Source organism: Sporothrix schenckii (assembly GCF_000961545.1).
Source record: "Sporothrix schenckii 1099-18 chromosome Unknown Cont41, whole genome shotgun sequence".
Taxonomy (NCBI): domain Eukaryota; kingdom Fungi; phylum Ascomycota; class Sordariomycetes; order Ophiostomatales; family Ophiostomataceae; genus Sporothrix; species Sporothrix schenckii.
Window position 1 is genome coordinate 3,769,129 of NW_015971142.1, and position 19,288 is coordinate 3,788,416.

Genomic DNA, 19,288 nt, shown 5'->3' on the forward strand with positions numbered 1-19,288 from the left:
GAGAAACCCCAAGAATTGTCCCTCCGGTTTCAGGGTATAAAATTACGACAAAAGGTAAAAAATGATGGGAAATAAGAGATTGAGATGATGGCAACGCGCATTCCAGCACAGTGACCTGAGCAGACGAGCTGCATCAGACGCACTATCGGCGCGCCGTGCCCTGGCGCGTCTTCTTGCGGGGGGGCTCCTCTTCGGGCGCCGCCTCCTTCTTCCGGCTCTGCTTGCGCGAGCGAGCCGGCGGTGGCGGCTCGCTGTGGAGGTGGCCGAGGTCTTCGAGGGCCATGCCGTTTGTCCACTGCATGCAGCGCAGGATCGTTGGGGTCGGATCGGGCGTGGGTGCCGCCTTGACGGCGCGGGTGCTCTTGCGCTTGGATGTGCCCTTGGATGTGCCGTTGGTCACGGGGTGCTCGACGGCCATCTCCTTGTCCTTGTCTTCGTCCCCCTTCTCCTTCTCCTTGTCGTCGCTGGCTTCCTCTTCGTCTGGCAGCGACAGGTACTTCTTGCGGTTCTGCATGTGTGTCGCAATCTTTTCGCGGAATGAAACCAGCTCTTTACGTAGCTTCATTTCGTTGAACCCGCGCGAGTCCAGCCAGTTGATGAGGTCGTCGAGCTCCTTGGGCTCCGAAAAGTAGCCCCACTGGGTGGCGTTGGAGATGCTGGTTGCGCCCTCTTCGAGCTTCTTGCGTTCCGGCACCGTCATGTTGAACTTGGCCTTGTACTCCTTTTGGTACTGCTCGGGCATGTCAATATAGCCCTCCCGCTCGAGCTCGTCCGGGCCCTGCACCCAGATGCAGCCGTTGGCGTAGCCGGCCTCGGCCGTCGAGCTGGTGGGGAGACCACCGTACGGCATGCCGTTGCGTTCGAACCAGTAGTACCGGTTCCAGAACCGGTCCTTGCCCAGGACGCGCGTGCGCGGGCAGTCGGCTTCGCGCAGGTCGTTGTCGAGAGTCGCAATCTCGTCTTCGCACTCCTTGATCTCCTCCTCTTTCTTCTCAATGTCGCGCAAGAGCTTGATGAACTGCTTGGACTGCTTGGGCATCTTGGCCGCAGCCTCGGCTTCCTTCTTACGTTCAATCTCCTCCTCGATCTTGCGCTTCCGCTCTGCAGCGCGGTCGTCGGCTCTGCGCAGGCTACGCCCGCGGGCGGTGACTGGGGGAGCACCAGAGTCGTCGGAGTCGTCGTCGCCGGCATGAGAGAGATCTTCCGCATCGGTCATCTTGACATCGTCAAGTTTTGTCGCCTCTTGGGGCGGAGACGGCGGCATGTTGTCCGGGAGAAGAATTTTGCGCTGCTCGTTGAGTACCTTGAGATCCTCGACGCTGTCATAAATTGTTAGTTCACCTTTTTTTTCGTTACAGCTTTTGTATGCAAGAGAAACGTACGCTTGCTTCCGCGACCGTTGCCACTCGATCTTCTCCTTGCGGTACTTGGTCATTTGCTCGCTGCAGTCCTCCATGTAGCCGCGGACGGCCTTGGTCTCCATGGTGAGCATGCAGATGATCTGGAGCACCTGGACGCGGTAGTTGATGTCGAGCGCGGAGTAGTGCTCCCGCACCGTCTCCTTTGTGGCCTCGACGTTGGGCGGCACAATCTGGGCCAGCAGCTCCTCGCAAACGGCCTGGCGGCGCTCGTCCTTGGAGAGCTGGTACAATAGGCCGACGAGGATCAGCTGCCAGCCACCCTCCTTGAAGTTCCGCTTGCGGAGTTCATCGATCCAGTCGTAGTCTTCGAGGGCCGCTTCGGCGCTGTGGACGGCGGCAGCTTCCTCCTCTTCTGCTTCTTTTTCGGCTGCGGCAGCCTCAGCCGCTAGCCGTTCCGCTTCGACCTTTGCGAGACTGCTGCGGGTCGCTCTAGTGGCCCGCGGCGCAGGTTCAGGTTCGGGCTCCTCTTCCTCCTCCTCTTCTTCCTCGCCCTCCTTGTCTTCTTCGTCATCTTCGCCCTCGACATCTGGGAGGTGGATCTGAACGGCGCCGCCGTCGGCTTCGGAATGCACAAGCGTCTTGAGAACAGAGCAGTGGATTTCGTCAAAAAGCTGCACGGGTTCGTCGTCGGACGCCGAATGCAATGTTTCGATAAAATCGTCGAAGGTGAACGAGTCGAGCTTGAAGATCTCGCAGTACACGTTGAGAGTATCCCACGTTTCCAGCAGAGGACCAACCGTTTTCATCAAGATCTTTTCGGAGACAGGTAGTCGCGCTTTCTGGCCCTTCTGGTCGGCTTGGACAGGCGGATCGTTGCATAGGAACCGGAGGGCAGGGCGCGTCGATCTGCTCGGCTCGAGCTGGAGGTCTTCGATCGGGTAACGGGGAGGCGGCGGCGGCGGCGGCGGCGGCTGAACGGGAGCTTGTGCGACGTTGTGACCTGGCGGTGTGAGGGTCTGATTTCGCATGGACAGGGAAAACTTAAAAGGGCTGTTCGGTAATGGCAAATATTGGAATTGGCCGGCTTCAGGGTGGTGGGAAAATCCATTGTGTCTGGGTTTCGACGAACCATTGATCTTGAGCTGATTCTTCTCCTGGCTCAACTGCTGGCGCTGCTGCTGAGCGAGCTGGATGTGCTTAGCCTTGTGGCTTTTCACCGGCTTCAGCTCTGGCAGCCGCAATCCACCGCCGGCGTCTGGGCTGCTCGGGCTGCTGTTTAATAGGGTGCTGAAATCGCTGTGGTTCTGAGATTGTCGCTTTTGCGCCTGCAGTTGCTTCCTCTCCATGATCTTGGTATTGTAAAGAAGGTTGGAGGGAACGCGCGTGTCGATATGGTACTGTTCTGCAACGTCGCTCTTTACCAGCCACGGGGCGCCATTCCACGCCTCCCGCGAGACGGTCTTCTTGATGAATGATCGGAGAACCGACTTGGTGAAGACTTTCCGGTCGCGGTAAATGTTCGATTCCTCGAGAACAGCTTCGTCGCCACGACGGCCATCGAGGCCAACAATATACCTCGTGTACGGGGGCGTGAGGGTACCGTCGGGAAGCACTTTGCTGCCGTAGCGGGTCTTGTCGCGCACAATGCCATGCCGGCGCTCGGCGTCGGACATGATCACGGTGACGGCTTCGCCTGGGTGGTAGTCGGTCTTGAACTCGTCGTAGATCTGGTCGACTAACGAGTCGATGCGGGAAACGGTTTGGAACTGGACACGGCGCAAGACTGGGCCCTTGAGGGCTTCGGGAAACGCTTGATCAACTTCGGCAGCACCGGCACGCTGTGAGATTATAAGGTTAGTACGCAACCGGCGTCGGGGGTGAAGAAGGTCGCAGAGCCAAATGTCGGAGAGTGGAACAGAAGGAAGACAAACCTCGCTCTCGATGGCCTCGAAGAAAGTCAAACCGGAGTGGCCGGTAATCTGGCAGTTGAATTTGCGCTGGGCGTGGAGGTCACATGTTAGCCACACTTTGGATTCACTTCGACAACTCGGTTGCTCTATTGATATTAGTATCGCAGTTGATAGCCCATACCTGCTTGTAGAACTCCATTCTAGCTTTCCGTTAGCATTGTGCGCCTAGGTGGTGTTCGTTATAAAATCAGGTCCAAGATGCATACCTTGCCAAATAGGAATCATATGAGTCGAAGATCTCGCCTGTGTCTTTTATGTACCAGACCTGTATTACGAGTAAGTTAACATGCACATAAGATGCACTGGACGTAGGTAAGTAAATCATGTAGCACAGGACACCATACCTCGTCGTGATCTCGCAGATTTTCTGGTGGTGGCCGGAGTTGAACCGGCTTCCGTTTAAAAAGCACCTGCAGAGTCATGTAAGTAAGAAGAGCATATATGAAGTTTTGGGACCATTGATGAACGGCATATCCGAGTTGGGAGAAGTGCTTCTGAGGAATAGTCCCACTGGCCGTCACAAGTCGAGTTTTTTGTATACCACTGCGGTGGAAAGTTTGATGTCATGTGTCGGTGCCATAGGGCGGAGATAACATACCATTGTGAAAAAGAGGCCAATGACGCCAGGGTCGTACTATGCCCAAGAAGCAAGATAAACCCTTGTTATATTCGCCGTGCTGTTTTATACAGCATTAGAAAGGAGTTCGGAGTCTGTCAAGTAGCTTGCGCGATTAGAGACGTGGTCTCAAATATATACAAGACGAAAAGCGAGAGTAGGACCGGAGAGTAGGTATGGAGGAGGTTAAACACCGGGCAAGTGAAGATGCGGTGATTTCAGGGTTTGTTAAGCAAAGGTTGAGAATTTTAGGGCGCGGTCAAGACGCGTGGCATTTTGTTGGTGGATTTGGGGAGGGTGGAGTGAGAGTGGACGGTGTGATGGCATAAATAAATGTGCGCGTGTATGCGAGCGGCGTTACGAAAGCTTGCCACGGCAATATGATGCTGGTTGCCTTTCTGCTATTTTGGAGGTCGAAATTTGATTGAGGATTGTTTGGCGACGGGGGGGGGGGGGGTCGTGGCTGGGTGGGGAGGACGGGAGCGAGGGAAGGGGAGAAGTATGGATGGTTGGAGCTGAGAGAAGGGAGACGGGGGAGGAGAGACGAGGGCCAAAGAAGCGCTTGGAAAGGGGACAGGCCTCGGGACCCCAGGAAATCGCGGGCGGCAATGCGTGCAGCACAACAACAGCCAGGACACGGCTTGACGTTCTTTGAAAACAGGCACACGTGGAGTGAGGCTGTAGATGGGACGCAGAAATAGACAAGAGCAGAGACGGGGACGTGGTGACGTGAGAGGATGGACGAGGTTGAGTGGAAGGCCAAAACGGTCACGGTTTGCAGGACGATCTGTCGACTTACACGAGCAAGCGCGGAGGGCAGACGCGCATGTAAACGATAGAGATGGAAGAGCCGTGACGTTGGCCGTCTGGTGCTGAATGAAAACAAGCTTGGTAATGCGGGCGCGGATGGCAGAACGTCACGAAGGTCGAAGCCTTGTCGCGTCGTTGGTGATTTGCTGCGGTGTTGGTGCGTGTGCGGCGAATGAGTGGAGGCCTGCGGCGGAGGACGAGAACCGGCGCGCGCGCAAAGGTGTCTATATGAATGAGGTCGACAAAGAGCGTGACTGGATTAAACTATCGAGATATGATGTGCCGAAGTAAGAGATACTGGCCGCGACGCGGCGGTGGGTGCGGGAGTTGGGATAGAAAGAAAGCTGTCGTGGTCGTGGGTTATGACGCGGGAAGGAGAAAGGGTGAGAAAAAAATAAGAAAGAGGGAAGGAGCAAAGGTGGAAGCAGCCGAAGAAAGACGAGGACGGAGGCGAAGTGGGACAGGGGGGAAGGTGCAAGTCTGAGAGTAAGAAGGGAAAAAATATTATGAGACTAAAAGCGAGCGGGTTGGCGGCGGCGGCGGAGGTGGACGAGGAGGAGAACAACACGACGGGGGGGAGCAAGAGATGACAACAGACTAGTTTTGGCAGGAGCAGATGTACAAAAAAAAGAGCCCCGTCGCGAGCCTGCCGAGAACAGGAAAGAGACAACATCGAACAAAGTCAAAAGGCAAGAACGGACGACACGATACAGAAATATGAGACATACAGAAAAATCATAGATAAAAAAGGAAAGAAAACGGGCAGGAATGTCACCAGCCAGTTAATTTTGGATTTTCTTAGTCGCAGGGCAAAAGCCTGACCAACACGCGCAAGGTACCGTTCCCGCGGTGTGGGTCCCCCACCATTTGGCCTCTCCCGCTTCGTCCTCCTCCCCAACGGTGTACTTCCTCGTCCTCGTCCTTGTTTTTTTTTCTGACCGGGCTCGGTCACGACGAACGCACCCCAAGCATGCGCCACTTTACGAAGACGTCTGCATCGGGAGAACAACATGGGATGTGCATTTTCAGGAGATAAAATCAAGTACGTTGTCAAACAGTGCGACATCCATGTCCGTCTTGATACCGGTCAATGAATCGCACTTTAAACAGGGGTTGCGACGCATGTGGTTCACCGTCCTACTGTTGGATTGATATTTTTCCTCTGCGACAAACCATAAAATAGACAATTTTATACTTGTTGAAAACTGCTTTTAAAGGGCTATCGTTTGAATGTAGATTTGTCAAATTTATTTCGCGCATGCGGCTGTTGAAGCGAGCTGAAAAGTTTGGACGGAGATGGCATCGCGGGTAGCCGAAAGAAAGCAAACATCACCAAAAACGCGCCGAGGTGCGCCAGCTGCACTGTTTTTGAACGCGATTATGTCGCCATAGAAAGCCACCAAAACTGAATAAACATATATCAAACGAAAGCCCTTCTCTTCGTATGCGCATTGATGTATATGTCTTTTACATAATGGCAGCACGGACTGCAGTACAGCGAAATATATTGTCGCCAAATTTTTGATACCTGGGCTAAGTCGTGTCTCTGTTTTCGTGGTTTTATATTGCCAGCGAAAACAAGCCAGCCATTTCCTCTTCTATTAACGCTGCTTTAAGACAAGCAACGCATCCGATGTAGCCTTTTTGTTTGTGTTTCTTTCCGTCCTTTGCTTTCGTGTTTTTTCTTGTCCTCGAAAAGTGGATTGCCCTCCTGCGCGGCCGTCGTGAGTCTAAGGCGATCGGGGAGGAGGACAAGGACACGACATGCGATTTTGGCGTGGAAAGCGCAAAATGAAGAGGGGGGGAGCAGACCCGAGTGCCCCGGCCTGGTTCCGTTTTAGGGCACTTTAAAGAAATAAATGATTCTGTTTTGGTATGTACCCCGCAACCCATTTTGGGCGAATAGGTACATGTAAGTGCCTATCACACTCTTCAGCCTTGCATTCCGCGGACGACTGGGACAGTGTGGTGTGCTGGTGGTGTTCCAGACAAGGGACTGGCAAGGTCAGAAAAGGGAAAGAAGGAACTTGTCAAGTCAGCGCGGACCCACATAATCGTCCCAATGTGGCTAGCAGGATCACGTGGAACGTCCACAACCTCAACCTCACCTCTAGTTTTGCCGGCACCACAGGACCTTCCGCAACAGGGAGGAGGGCCCATCAGCACCCTGCAGGGCCGACACATACTCGACCCGGGCCCCGTCGGCACCGTTCGCTACGTTTAGCGATGGGATGTCCCTCGCTGCGACTTTTCTTTAGATTTATGAGCTCTACGCGGATACGAGGCTGGGAATCCACTTGCAGCCTTGTTGACTTTGCTGCGATGGCATGATATCTTTTGTATTGTTGTCTAGGAAAATGAAGTAAACGGCATTTTGGCCTTTGTTGGTTTCTATATTTTTGAAATGATCCACTAGCATGGGAGTCTTGGCTCTTGGCTTTTTTTACGACGTAAAGTACACGACTAAGAAGCCGATCCAGCTGCCAACAACGCCAATGGCGGAATAGGAACTGGTAAACATAAGGGGCAGGAACTCGTACCGCGCACCAAACACGAGCTGGTGCAACAGGGAGCTGTAGACAACGAGTGGGATGCTGATGGCAATGTAGAGCGTGCTGAATCGGTCAAACAGGAAGAAGCGGGCACGCGTAGAGGCGGGCGCAAGGCTGTCAAACGTCAGCAGGAACAGCACGAGCCAAAAAATGGTGTACACGGTCTTGATAGGGAACTCGGCGGGCGTAAACAGCAGCGGGAAGAGAGAGACGTGGCCCGCTACGGCGAGCGGCCGGAACGCGCTCAGGTAGCGCCGGTTCTTGAGCGCGAGCAGACTAAACGGGATGATGACCAGAAGTACCGCCTTTTCGTGGACGTGCCAGCCAAAGAGAAACGACGCATAGCCGCAGAGCGTCACGGCGCCAATAAAGTTGTCCCAGGTCGGTGCTGTGAAAAGCTGCAGCAGAGGCAGTGCTTGGAAGACGATTGTGAGAATGAAGCACGTGCGAGGGCTGACATTAGGCAGGACCGCAAACGCCGTGTCTCCAACCAGACCGCGCGTGACGCTCGTCAGCGCCTCTGTCTTGACATGCCATCCAAAGCGAGGGGCCACTGCGCTGTTAGTATGGCAGGAATACGTGACAAACACATTGGGCATGGAGTAGAGCTTACCATAAATCAGGACGCGGTCGACAAAAGAGTACATGGCCCAGACGTTGGGCGCCCAGTAGGCATGGCACAACCCGCGCGAAAAAGGGAAGAGGCGGCTCAGGATCTGGGGGATCTGGTTTGTGAGCGCAAACGGACCAAACGCCACTCCCAAAATCGCCGCCATGCCCGCGCCCAGCTTGATGCAGTTCAGCCACTGGACACGGACGATGGATTTCGGCGACAGGCAGTAGGCGCGCAGCAAAAAGACAATGTACGCGGGCGCGAGGTACGCGTAAATGTGCTTCATGCAGAGAAGCGCGGCGAACACGAGGCCACTGCCCAGCAGTGTCGACCGCTTCTTGGCTAGCACCAGCGAGTACACCAGGATGCCGTACAAAAAGCCATTGTATTGGAAGTGGATGTGGTCGATGATGAGGAGGCCCGGCGACAAGATGATCGAGATGGCGACGGCCTGGGCGGCGCGCTTCGCGGGCCCGTGGCACGAGTCGACAAACTTTTGCAGCGCGTAGACCAAGAAGATCTCGGTGACAATGACCGACGAGCGTTGAAAGTAAACAGTTTCCCAGCTCGCGTAGTTTAGGTTGCGGATGCGGAGCATGGCCGGGTCGATGAGGGCGGCCACCTTGGAGAGCACAAACTCAAAGTAGGCGAAGAAGGGCGGATAGTCGAGCGTCCATTCCGACGTGTGTTCGTAGTACCAGTCCCAGAGCGGCAGGCTGTTAGTGATGGCGAGCCAGTTGCGATGGACTTCGAAGTCGGTCGATTTGCTGTCGGCACGCGTCGAGAGTAAGTTTTGTGGATAGCCAAACGGGGGTTTGAGATAGGGGAACCAAGTTTCGCAAACTCACTATGCCGGGAACAAGAGGATCTTGAACGCCGCAGCGACAAGCGCGCACTGCGCAATTGACGGATAAGCTTCTACCGCCATGGCAACATTGTTGGATGACTCGCCAAGTGGTGATCTTTTAGAGAGTGGACGAAGAACGTGATGCTAAAGCGGCCTTGGGCCAATTTGCAGGTTGAGGTGACTTTCTGGAGCTTTCCAAAAGAGCTTAGCGCTAAATTCCGAGTAGCCGATAGCGTTGCACCATCTTCGGTGGTTGATTGGCGCGACCACTCCGCGCCTGCTTATTTCGTTAGTGATCCCCGCGACACAGGGGGAAGGGGCGACGGTATGACGCGACAGGCCCACGACGTCTGGAGCACGAAAAATAAAAATAAGAAGGAACCCGCAAACACGAGGTTCACACATGATACAGTGCTTCGTTCGTCCAACAATGGCTTAATAGGCGATAGAGGCCCTTGAGAAAGAGAGAAAAAATATAATCCAAGTCGCAGGGTTTTTTTTCTTTTTTTTAAAAAAAAAGGAAAAGAAAAGAAGAATCGTGGCCCCGTTGCATCAATCGAAGCTCAGGCTATGCAGGAGTTCTTTCCCCCTTTGTCTCGCCGGCCCTGGAACACCGTAGCCACTGGAAATGGAGGGACGGGCGTTGTCTCAAGTATACGCCGCTAAAACCAGTGGGCTCAACCCCTGGTTTCCAGAAGCCGGGGAAAAGTACGGTGCATTGCACTTGCTATACTTGGCGCTACCTGTCACCACCTGCCAAGTGAGATTAAAGCTTTCGTATCTCGAAAGCTCTCCAGGATCGCAAGTTCTCAACTGTCCACTTGTACGTGACAACACACCCACGACTGCATCTCATCGCACGATATCGACGCAAACGCACCATATTTTTACACTACGACCGATTGGGCTCGTTGTAAAGCATATGCGGTAAAGACAAGCACGAAGCGCACCCTTGACGAGCCAATTGACGTGGCCGGGGCGGAAGGCGACGCAATTCAGCCGGATCGCCAACCAAAGAAGACAGCTTTGATCTTTTTGGAACTCCAATTTGGTTTGCCTTTTTGGGTATTGTTGAGTGGTTTGTTCCGCACCTGCAAGCTGTCCTCAAGGTTTACAAAATCTCGCCAACGACCCGTCTTTAGCCGTTCTGGAGCGCATGGCAGCAGAGCCTCTTTGTGACATTTGGAGGTTGTCCTTGTCCTTGTCCTGTTGTAAAGAAATCGACCAGCGCTGGGACCCCTTTTGGCCTTGAATCACAGAACCTACAGTGAAGAAGAAATTGGAAAAGATGCGGATCTCGTCGGCCTCGCTGGCATGGAGCTGGAGTCTCCTGGCTGGCGCTGCACATGCTCAGTTCCTCGTGAGCGAGCTCAGTTTTGGCTACACCAACAGGTAGGTGATGTTCGGCGAGGACGAGATAGCAAGTTCGACCACGAATACAAAAACTTCGCAGCGAAGAAACCCACTGACACTCCTTTAGAATAGCACCGGAACACTCGCGGTCCATCCCGCACTTTGAGCTCCAGGGCAACCCCTACCAACCCGAAATCCTTTCCAACAAGGTCGTCTTGACCCCTGCGGCGCCCGCACCGGGCGGCCAGCGCGGCGCTGTCTGGGCGGAGCACACATTGGACTACTCCCGATGGCTGGCCGACGTCGACTTCCGCGTGAGCGGGCCCGAGCGCGGCGGCGGCAACCTCAATATTTGGCTGGTCAAGGACGGCCCAACCAATGTCGGCACGAGCAGTGTGTACACTGTGGGCAAGTTTGAGGGTCTGGTGCTCGTGCTGGACGCGTCGGGCGTGCGCGGCGGCGGCTCGCTGCGGGGCTACCTCAACGACGGCACCAAGGAGTACAAGGCGCTGACGGGCATTGACAGTCTGGCGTTTGCGCACTGCGACTACCCCTTCCGCAACCTGGGCCGGCCGGCGCAGGTCAAGATCCAGCAGACGGACCGGCTGTTCAGCGTGGAGCTGGACGGCCACCTGTGCTTCTCGAGCGAGGACGTGGTGATCCCGACGGGCTACCGGTTTGGTGTGACGGCGGCGTCGGCGGACACGCCCGACTCGGCCGAGATTTTTAAGCTGGTCGTGATGCACGACAACAACGACTACACGTTCAAGTCGGATGAACACCAGCAGCAGCAGCACGAGTTCCACGACGAGCACGACCAGTACACCAAGCAGAAGCCCGTGGCCGGCGGCGAGGGCCACCCGCCTGTCCGCATCAGCCGCGGCGGCATGGTGGAGGACACGCCCGAGGCGCGCAACTACGAGCGCGACAACATCCCCGACGCGGATGCGAACACCATTACGAGCTCCAAGGCGCAATTTGCCGACTTGCACAACCGGCTGCAGAGCGTCAACCACCATCTCTCCACCATCTTCCGGCAGGTGGCGACGTCGGACCAGGTGGGCGAGAAGCGGCACGAGGAGGTATCGGTCCAGCTGGGCCAGCTCAAGGGCCTGCTGACCAAACTGGACCGGCTGGACATGATTGAGGACAAGCTGGAGCAGATGGAGCGCGACATGAAGACGCTGCATAGCGAGCTGCGGCAGTCGGTGGCGAATGCGGAGAGCTCGGTTCGGCAGCACGTGGCGGGCCGCCTGGAGGGCCACCACGACCGGCTGGCCGAGACGCTGCGGCACCCGGGCCACGGGCGCTTGATTTTTGTGATTGTCGCTGGGCAGTTGCTGCTCGCTGGCGCGTATGTGTTTTACAAGCGGCGCAAGGCCAGCTCGCCCAAGAAGTACTTGTAAATGATGAGACGAACGTATGGAGTGGGGACTTGGGTATAGTGAAAAGGGCGCAACGAACAAAAACGCAAGTATGAAAGCACGGTACTGATTGATGATACGACGAGGTAAGAGCCTGTGCATTGTATAACGAGAGAGGTGTTCATTAAGGCTGAGGGGATCCGTGTATGTTTGTTACTTTTTGTATTTATTTCTCAGCGAATTATTGTTTTTTTTTTTTTTTTTTTTTTTTTTTTTTTTTTTGGACACATTGAAATTGCTCAAATTGCCTTGCCTATGTGACGTGCTATGGTACTATGGCATTGTTGCCTACGATTAAATTATACAAGGGATGAGATTTTGTCTACGACCTGGGCTACTTCGAGTCGACTGCAACCCATATCCAAAATGCAGAAATTTTATTGACGTTTCTCTGTCCTTATTTGTGGTTGATGAGCCGCAGGGCATCATCGCCCTTGGGCGCCTTCGTCAGATTATCGTAGCCGTCCTCTGTTACGAGCAGGCAGTCCTCGATGCGGACACCACCGACGCTATAGTATGACTCCAACACATCCTTGTCGATGTACTGGGCATGCGTCGGGTCTGCTAGGAAAAAGGACTCAATGTACGGGCGGCAGAAGTAACTAAGAGAACAGTTAGTCAAACCGTAAGACTTTTTTTTTTAAACAAAAAAGAACAAAAACATTGCAAGGGGCATAGAGTATGTGCTTGTACGTACATTCCTGGCTCGACGGTGACAACCATACCCGGCTCAAGCAGCCGCCGGCGGTCTTGCTGCTCGAAAAAGGCCGAAACATGGCCGTTGGACACGACCGCGGCCTCGTTCATCAGCGCCATGTACATCTCGGGCGTCACCGGCTGCCGCTTGGTGCCGCCTAGCTGGCTGCGCACGTCGCGCGTGCTTGTGACAAAAGAGTTGGATTTGGTCTTGGTCTTGGCCTTGGCCTTGGACACGGAGCTCGAATCAGCGGGCGGCCGCGACAAGAGGTCAGAGGACAGCACGTCGTGCACCTCGAGGCCGACGTGGTGGCCCAGACCGTGCGGGAAAAAGGCTGATATGGTGCCCTTGGCCAGGATCTCGGTGGCGGAGCCGTTCTTGAGAATGCCGAGGCGGAGCAGCTCCTGCGCAGCCACGTAAGCGGCATGCAGGTGCAGGTAGGCGAACGGCGCGCCCGGCTTGAAGCGCGCAAAGACCTCGTCCTGCATGCGCTGCACGGCGGCGTAAATGGCGGCGGCCTTGGGCGTAAAGGAGCCCGAGATGGGGAAGGTGCGCGTCACGTCGGATGCATAGAGGTCCCACTCGGCGCCGGCGTCCAGGCACACGAGCTGGCGCCCAGCCAAGGGCTCGTCGTTGCCAAAGTAGTGCAGGACGCTGGCGTTGGTACCGGAGCCGGCGATGACCGGGTAGGCCTGGTGCTTGGCACCGTGGACGGCCACGCAGTGGTTGACGAACACGGCCTCGATGTCGCTTTCGTTGGTCATGTTCTTGAGCTGGCACAGGACGGCGGCATGGGCGGTCGAGCTGACGTCGTTGGCCTTGCGGATCAAATCAATCTCGTAGGCGGTCTTGACGACGCGGGCAGAGTCCATGGCCGGCAGCAGACTGGACGAGTCCACCACCAGTGAGCTAGGAGCCGGTTCATCCTTGAGCACGTCGGGGATCTGGTCGGCGTGCAGCACGTACAGCGTGGTCGTCGATGATGTGCCGCGGTGGTTCTGGTCGCGGCAGAAGCTGCTGCCGATGGAGGCGCCGATGCGGACAACGTCGGCGGCACCGAGGTCGAGACGCTTTCGCAGGAACGCGTCCAGGTCTGTTGTGTAGCGGACCTCGTCGAGATCGGTCTTGGCTAAGCATTCCTTGGGTCCCGGGCTCGTCCCGTACCACATCACCTGGCGTGGGTCGATGTAGGGCACCCAGAGAATAAGATTGTCGGTGGCGAGATCATATGTGGCGGCGCAGTTTTCAAAGTCCGCACCGGCGATGTAGTAGAAGCTGCCATGTTAGCCGGGGGCCCCAGGTCCTGGTTGAATGGGCCGCCAATCTTACTATCGTCTCTGCCGGAAGGCCGGCCCCATATCAGAGTCTTCGTAGATCTGTGTCGGCAGGCCGGGGAGGTAGACGAGGCCATCCTTGACACCGAGCGCCTTGGCCACCTTGCGTGCATGTGTTTTTGCTGGAGGGGACGTCGGGTTAGCAATTGTGTGCAACGTCCGACAATATAGTAGAGCTGCAGCCATGGACATACCGGGATATTTTGCCTTGCCAGATGTCGGTGCGATGCCATCCTCAAAGGCATCCTCTGACCCCGGAACCACCTTTAGTTCAATCGATCTGAAGGCAAGTCGTTAGATGGATGTCATTGTGAGCTAAACTCGGCTGGGCCGAGCAGTTGCGGCTGCACTGCAATACATACAGAGCATCAAACTCCTCCACAAAGACCAGGTCGTGGTCGATGTCCGACATTGTTGGGGACATTGCATCTCCACTCATATTGACAGTGGATGTCAGGTCACCCGAGTGTGTGTAATTTTCTCCTTGCTGAAAGAGTCGGCAGCTATGGTTATCGCAATGAACAGTGCGATGAGAGTGATGGCGCGCCCACTTGGGACGTTCGTAATCAGATGACGGAATAGCCTCGCAAGAAATAGACTTGCGCAAATCTATTTGAGACGCTGTAGGTGACGCAAACAATACAGAGAAAGGACCAAAACGAATTGAACAAAGAAGAGGAGAAAGTACAAAAAATTGCTCGCAAAATAGTGGCCTGAGATGGAGGAGGGGGAAATGCAGGAGAGGCTATCGTCGGGATGATGAGGGAGTCGAGGCGAAGAGCTATGTTGTGATGGGAAGCGAGTGAACTGAGAGGTATGTGAGTAGCGAGAGAAGGATAGGGAAAAAGTGGAGACGTTCTGCCAAAGCGAGGAGACGCATTCACCATTCCCGGCCCCCGCTCCTTCGCAGCTGCCTTTTACGGCGTAATTCGAGACCTAAGATAAAAACGACGGGCTTCGGCCAAACAGCAGCAGCGACATAGAGGTGCACTAATATAAGCACCGTGCATTTCGTCCTACCCTAACAGTCTTGACAGCTCCAATGCAGTAGGAATTTGTCACAGGAATGGTGCGCCCTGCATCTTTTAATGATTCCGCACTGCGTCAAGAGGAAAGCCGTTGTTAGCCACAATAGCAGCCCCGTGTTCGATGATAGTCTCATATCCGGAGAGGATCCATTTTGGTACAGCGCTCTTATAAGCTGCCTTCGGTGCATCTTTGGACTTTGCAAAAGGTATCAATTCTTAAAAAGCAGAAATACTGTTTTAACCCGCATCTAGATGACATAAATATACAATAGTAAGAATCATCTCACGCTGTCCCGTATGTGGTATCATCCCAAATGGTATACGAAAAAGGTAAATATATATATTGTATGGCCGGCGACTGACGTTTCCCGTCGGATTATGTTCTCACCGTCCTGCCCTATCCAAAGTATTCCTCGCCGAGAGAAGAATGCCTGTGATGCTTTAATGCATTCGTACATGGTCATGGGTATGTAGATCTGGTATAGAGTGCTGGAAGGGCTTTGTCATTCATACGAGTAATGTTTCGAGATATGGTGGGTCTCGTAGTGCGCTCACAAGCGCTGTTGGTATTGGCCGGAAAACATGTCATTAAAGTTGTCAGCGAACATGGCATCAACGTGCTGTTGTTGCTGCTGTTGTTGTGGGATTTGATGGTGCTGCTGATGTTGCTGCTGTTGGTGATGATGTGCATGGGCGGCCTGCTGCTGCTGTTGGGCATTGTGTGCCTGCGCTTGCTGCAGTGTGAGCAGGCTATTAGCACCGTACATCTCGGAAGCGAGGTCGATGCCTGCCGGTGCACCGGATGGTTGCATGAGGTATGCAGGTACGGGCTCCAAGAGCTGGCCTTCGATTTCATTGTAAATGTTCGGAGCATAAAACTGCATTGCATCGGAAGGCGGCTGCTGGTCTTGTCCGGCGCCGCTAGAGCTGGAGGGAACACCGCGTCCATCACCGCCGCCGCCCCCACTGGCGCTACTGATGCCTCCACCACCGCCGTTGTCTCCAGTCACACTATCCAGGAGGTTTTGCAACCCAAAGTCCATAATCGGCTGGCTAGGATAGGCGAATGGGTCGCTGGACGGGAACAACATAGCGTCCAGCTTGTACAGAGGGTTCGTCGTCAATGTGGATCCATCAGACACTGGTACGCTGGAGCCGCCAGCTGTGACACCGGCATTACTGAGTCCGATGCCACTGCCCATGCTTGCAGTGGGCGTATGGTGCGCAGCATAGCCTCCCGCCGATCGGTGGCTCGTTGATGGTGTACTGCCTGATTCCGGACTGTCAGTCGATGAAGGAATATCGAGAGGAAGCAGCTCCTGGAAGTTGGCAGCAAACGGCGCTGTAGGGATGCTGTGTGCATGCTGCTGGTGCTGCTGCTGCGAGTGCTGGTGCTGGTGCTGGTGCTGGTGTTGTTGTTGTTGCTGCTGCTGCTGCTGCTGCTGAATGATAAGTTGCTGCTGCTGTTGAATGGCTTCAAAGGACATGCGGTGTCGTGGTGTCTGCCGATGCTGGTCTTGCACGACAGTACGGTTGATCTCGTTGGATCGTCGGGCTTTTGGAACAGTGGATGGCGACGGTACGCCGGTCTTGGCGGCCTGGACATCCTTGGGACCAGGCGCAGAGCGCTTTCTCGTTGGAGGCGTTGGCCCTGTCTTGCCTTTCTTCAGGCGATCGGGAAGCTGTTCAAAGAGTTTCTGCAAAAAGCACAAAAACGTCAGCAATGCACTCTATATGCACCGACTCAAATATTTAAGGTTGACTCACGTCCAAAGCTGCAGTCACGCGGTCCGCAGCCATACTTCTCTTCGACAGAGTGGCAATCACAGCCTTGCCAGAAACGGCATCTGCCATGATCTCGGTTGAGCCCGGCTTATCCGGGTTTTCTAGCGCATAGTACACCAACGACAAGATGGCGAAGAACTCGGTGTATAGGATGAACCAGTAAGGGCCGATCAGCACGGCCTGTTTGCGGATCTCGAGGCCGATATGCACAATATTCCGGGAGATGCTGACAGCTGCGGCGGCACAAGCAAAGTACCGGTCGTCCAGCTTGTGAGTCGCCTGCACGCGCGCAGACAGATAATGTAGAAAGGGCCGGTACATCATCATCTGGACATGTGCATAGGCAAACCGCAGGAGTGTACGAACCCGGATGACCTCGATGGGCCCATCTGGGTTCGGTCGCCAATACGTTGGTAGGTGCTCGTACCACGCATGCAACTCACGCTCGATGTCTTTTATTTTGGAATAGCTAATCATATACGACGAAGTCGGGGTCTCACTGTTGTTTGCGGCGCCACAGTCGCCGCGCTTGACCGGGTAAACGCACTTAATGACCTTGGCGAGAATCTCCATCAGTTTTGTATAGGCATTGCTTGCCTGGAAGAAAGAAGGCGTTCCAGGTGGAGGCTGTAGAATGCCGTCCTTGGTGATATACTCGTCGTCGATCTCCGATGGTAGCGGCTGGTCGATATCATCGTCTCTAAGGGCCATCGGAAAGCCTAGCAAGGCTGACACATATGTGTCCATTTGGCGGATGACGTAGAATACGCGGCGGCGCGACTCGTGTTCGATCGGAGTGAGCTTCGCATGGGGTAGGTTGCGGTGCAAACCCATGCGGAGTGCGATGCGTAGAGCTATGCCGACAAAAGAGTAGCATCCACTCAAATTCGAAGTAGCTTGAAGGAAGAGGATCATAAAAAGTAGGGCTTGAAGGGACGTTAAATCGCGACAATCCGTAATGTCCTGGAGTAGAATACGAGCAGTCGTGTAATATTTGAGCCTGTATAGGATGGTTAGTGAAATGATATGTCGTGTAAGGCTGCACTACACAGCGCCAACAACGCGACGAGAACATACCCTTCCTCCATGGCCGACTTATAGTGCACTGGGCTGGATGAATCGTTGTCTTCGGAGATGTTGTACATGCAACCCAGAGCAAGGATGGAGTAAAAAAGACCCAATGACCGGTGGTCTTCCGGCCCCAAATTTTCGGGGGCTTTTTCGTATAGGCGATCAAAAACCTCAAAGAAGGACGGTCCATGGACGATACGCAACAGGCACGTGGCGCAATTTAGTGAGAAGTAGCAGAGGGTTCGTGCGTGCTCCTTCGGAGGCAAGTTGTAGAACAGAGGAACAGCGGAGGAGTCATAGGGCGAGCTACCGGCAGATCGTGGCGAGTCGAGGCTGAAAACACCGGGGTACCGCGGTGGACGTGCTAAGTATGGAACGAGCGAGTCGCGTCCAAGGAGGTTGTGAAAGTTCTCCTTCATTCTCCGCAGAAAGACGGCGCCGGAGGAGATACCATGGAAGTCCCACTCCCCGCCTTCGGTCAATTCGAGTTGGCTAATGTTTGCGACCATGGACATGAGTTCTTCGTCGTCAGCGTCTGCGTCACCTCCTCCTGTGTTCGGTTGTCGCTGCTGGTGTTGTTGCTGATGTTGATGCTGATGCTGGTGCTGTCCCTTCTCCTGTTGCACGGCTTGGGTGGCTTGTTGCTGTTGCTGTTGTTCTTCTTGCCGCTGTTTTGCGGCTTGCATACGCGCGCGCTCTCGGGTTTGAAACTCTTGTTGCACCATTGGGTCGAGATTCGGGTCCGCCAAGTCAACATCAGGCATGAATTTGCGAAGAAGCGTCTCCGCCCGCTGCAGTCTGCTCTCAAGTGCCTCAATGTACTGCGGTGCTGGATTTCTTCGCCGGTTTGATGGCTTGTCGTACGTGCATTCTACAACATTTCTCGTTAGAAAGACTGCACCGGGGAGTGTCTGCCAGCGGAGACGCAGGGCAAAAGGGCAAAATAGCCACAGACAGAGCCATACTTACCATAGCTATAGACGGAGCAATGTGTGCACGGCTGTTTGCCATCGCACTTGATCTTCTTTCGGCGGCACTCATCGCATGCTCGTGTTACACGCCTGCGCTTGTGCACTGGCGTGAGTATTGTTGCGTCGCCACTACCGGCGAGAAGAGTGCCGTCGGTGGCGGAGTCCTCAGCTTTGATGTCGACCTGATCATCATCAGCCGAGTGGATGCTTCCTTCAGGCGAGCCACCCTCTTCATTTGCTAGCCAGTCTTTGGAAGACGCGGCGCCGGACTCGTCGTCCGACCCGGTGGGTGAGGTGGCTGTTCCCATGGCGTCAGGGCGATCCGTCGGTGGCAGCGCTGTTCTGGAGCTGTCCAATACGTGTGTATCTGGGAAGAACGATACGAGGTTGTCATCCCACGGTGTTATCGTAGCTGTCGCCGTTGTCACCGCTATCACCTAGTAACACAGTGGGAGAGAAATCCCAAAGATATGAGATTCTGGAGGCAAAAAAGCTGTTTGCCCTTCGTTTGTCGATGTCTCGTAAAAGCTTCCGCCTATCGGCCGTCGAGGCCCGTCGTATTGTGTATCAATCTGGCGATCATGCGCCGTGTATCATGGGGAAAGAAACCAAAGCGCAACGGACGTGCCTATTCAACGAGTCCGCGTGCTATTGTAGGCCGGGTGATAAAGTTGATCTAGCCAGTCACCCCGGGTTCATGGTGGCATGGTATGGCGAGAAGACAAAAGACGGGGTAGAGAGCTGTTCATGCAGTCAAGAGGTGAAATTCCAGTGACAGCCAGCAGCGCCTCTCCACCACCTTGGTGACAATTGGGTTGAAAGGAGCCAATGGACACTGGATGGATGTACTGTTGAG

The 19,288-nt window shown here is 54.7% G+C and overlaps 5 protein-coding genes across 5 annotated transcripts; 1 reads left to right on the plus strand and 4 right to left on the minus strand.

The window, feature by feature from the left end:
* Positions 1–142: 142 nt before the first annotated feature.
* Positions 143–3,753, minus strand: SPSK_06916 (chromatin assembly protein; the record flags this gene model as incomplete). Its single annotated transcript, XM_016733586.1, has 5 exons — positions 143–1,319; positions 1,383–3,358; positions 3,453–3,471; positions 3,538–3,596; positions 3,676–3,753. 5 exons carry the CDS (start codon positions 3,751–3,753, stop codon positions 143–145), a joined length of 3,309 nt encoding a protein of 1,102 aa, XP_016591518.1.
* A 3,447-nt stretch (positions 3,754–7,200) lies between these two features.
* SPSK_07392 (alpha-1,3-glucosyltransferase) lies at positions 7,201–8,850 on the minus strand (the record flags this gene model as incomplete). The annotated part of the gene is made up of 3 exons (XM_016734055.1): positions 7,201–7,867; positions 7,898–8,689; positions 8,771–8,850. The coding sequence occupies 3 exons, from the start codon at positions 8,848–8,850 to the stop codon at positions 7,201–7,203; spliced, it is 1,539 nt and encodes a 512-aa protein (XP_016591519.1).
* Positions 8,851–10,057: 1,207 nt separating this feature from the next.
* SPSK_07485 (lectin family integral membrane protein) lies at positions 10,058–11,528 on the plus strand (the record flags this gene model as incomplete). Its single annotated transcript, XM_016734147.1, has 2 exons — positions 10,058–10,161; positions 10,250–11,528. The coding sequence occupies 2 exons, from the start codon at positions 10,058–10,060 to the stop codon at positions 11,526–11,528; spliced, it is 1,383 nt and encodes a 460-aa protein (XP_016591520.1).
* Positions 11,529–11,943: 415 nt separating this feature from the next.
* SPSK_07190 (Xaa-Pro dipeptidase) lies at positions 11,944–14,016 on the minus strand (the record flags this gene model as incomplete). Its single annotated transcript, XM_016733856.1, has 5 exons — positions 11,944–12,148; positions 12,244–13,518; positions 13,573–13,699; positions 13,772–13,857; positions 13,940–14,016. The coding sequence occupies 5 exons, from the start codon at positions 14,014–14,016 to the stop codon at positions 11,944–11,946; spliced, it is 1,770 nt and encodes a 589-aa protein (XP_016591521.1).
* Positions 14,017–15,156: 1,140 nt separating this feature from the next.
* SPSK_06918 (C6 transcription factor (Mut3)) lies at positions 15,157–18,740 on the minus strand (the record flags this gene model as incomplete). Its single annotated transcript, XM_016733588.1, has 4 exons — positions 15,157–16,302; positions 16,373–17,390; positions 17,468–18,332; positions 18,431–18,740. The coding sequence occupies 4 exons, from the start codon at positions 18,738–18,740 to the stop codon at positions 15,157–15,159; spliced, it is 3,339 nt and encodes a 1,112-aa protein (XP_016591522.1).
* Positions 18,741–19,288: the final 548 nt, after the last annotated feature.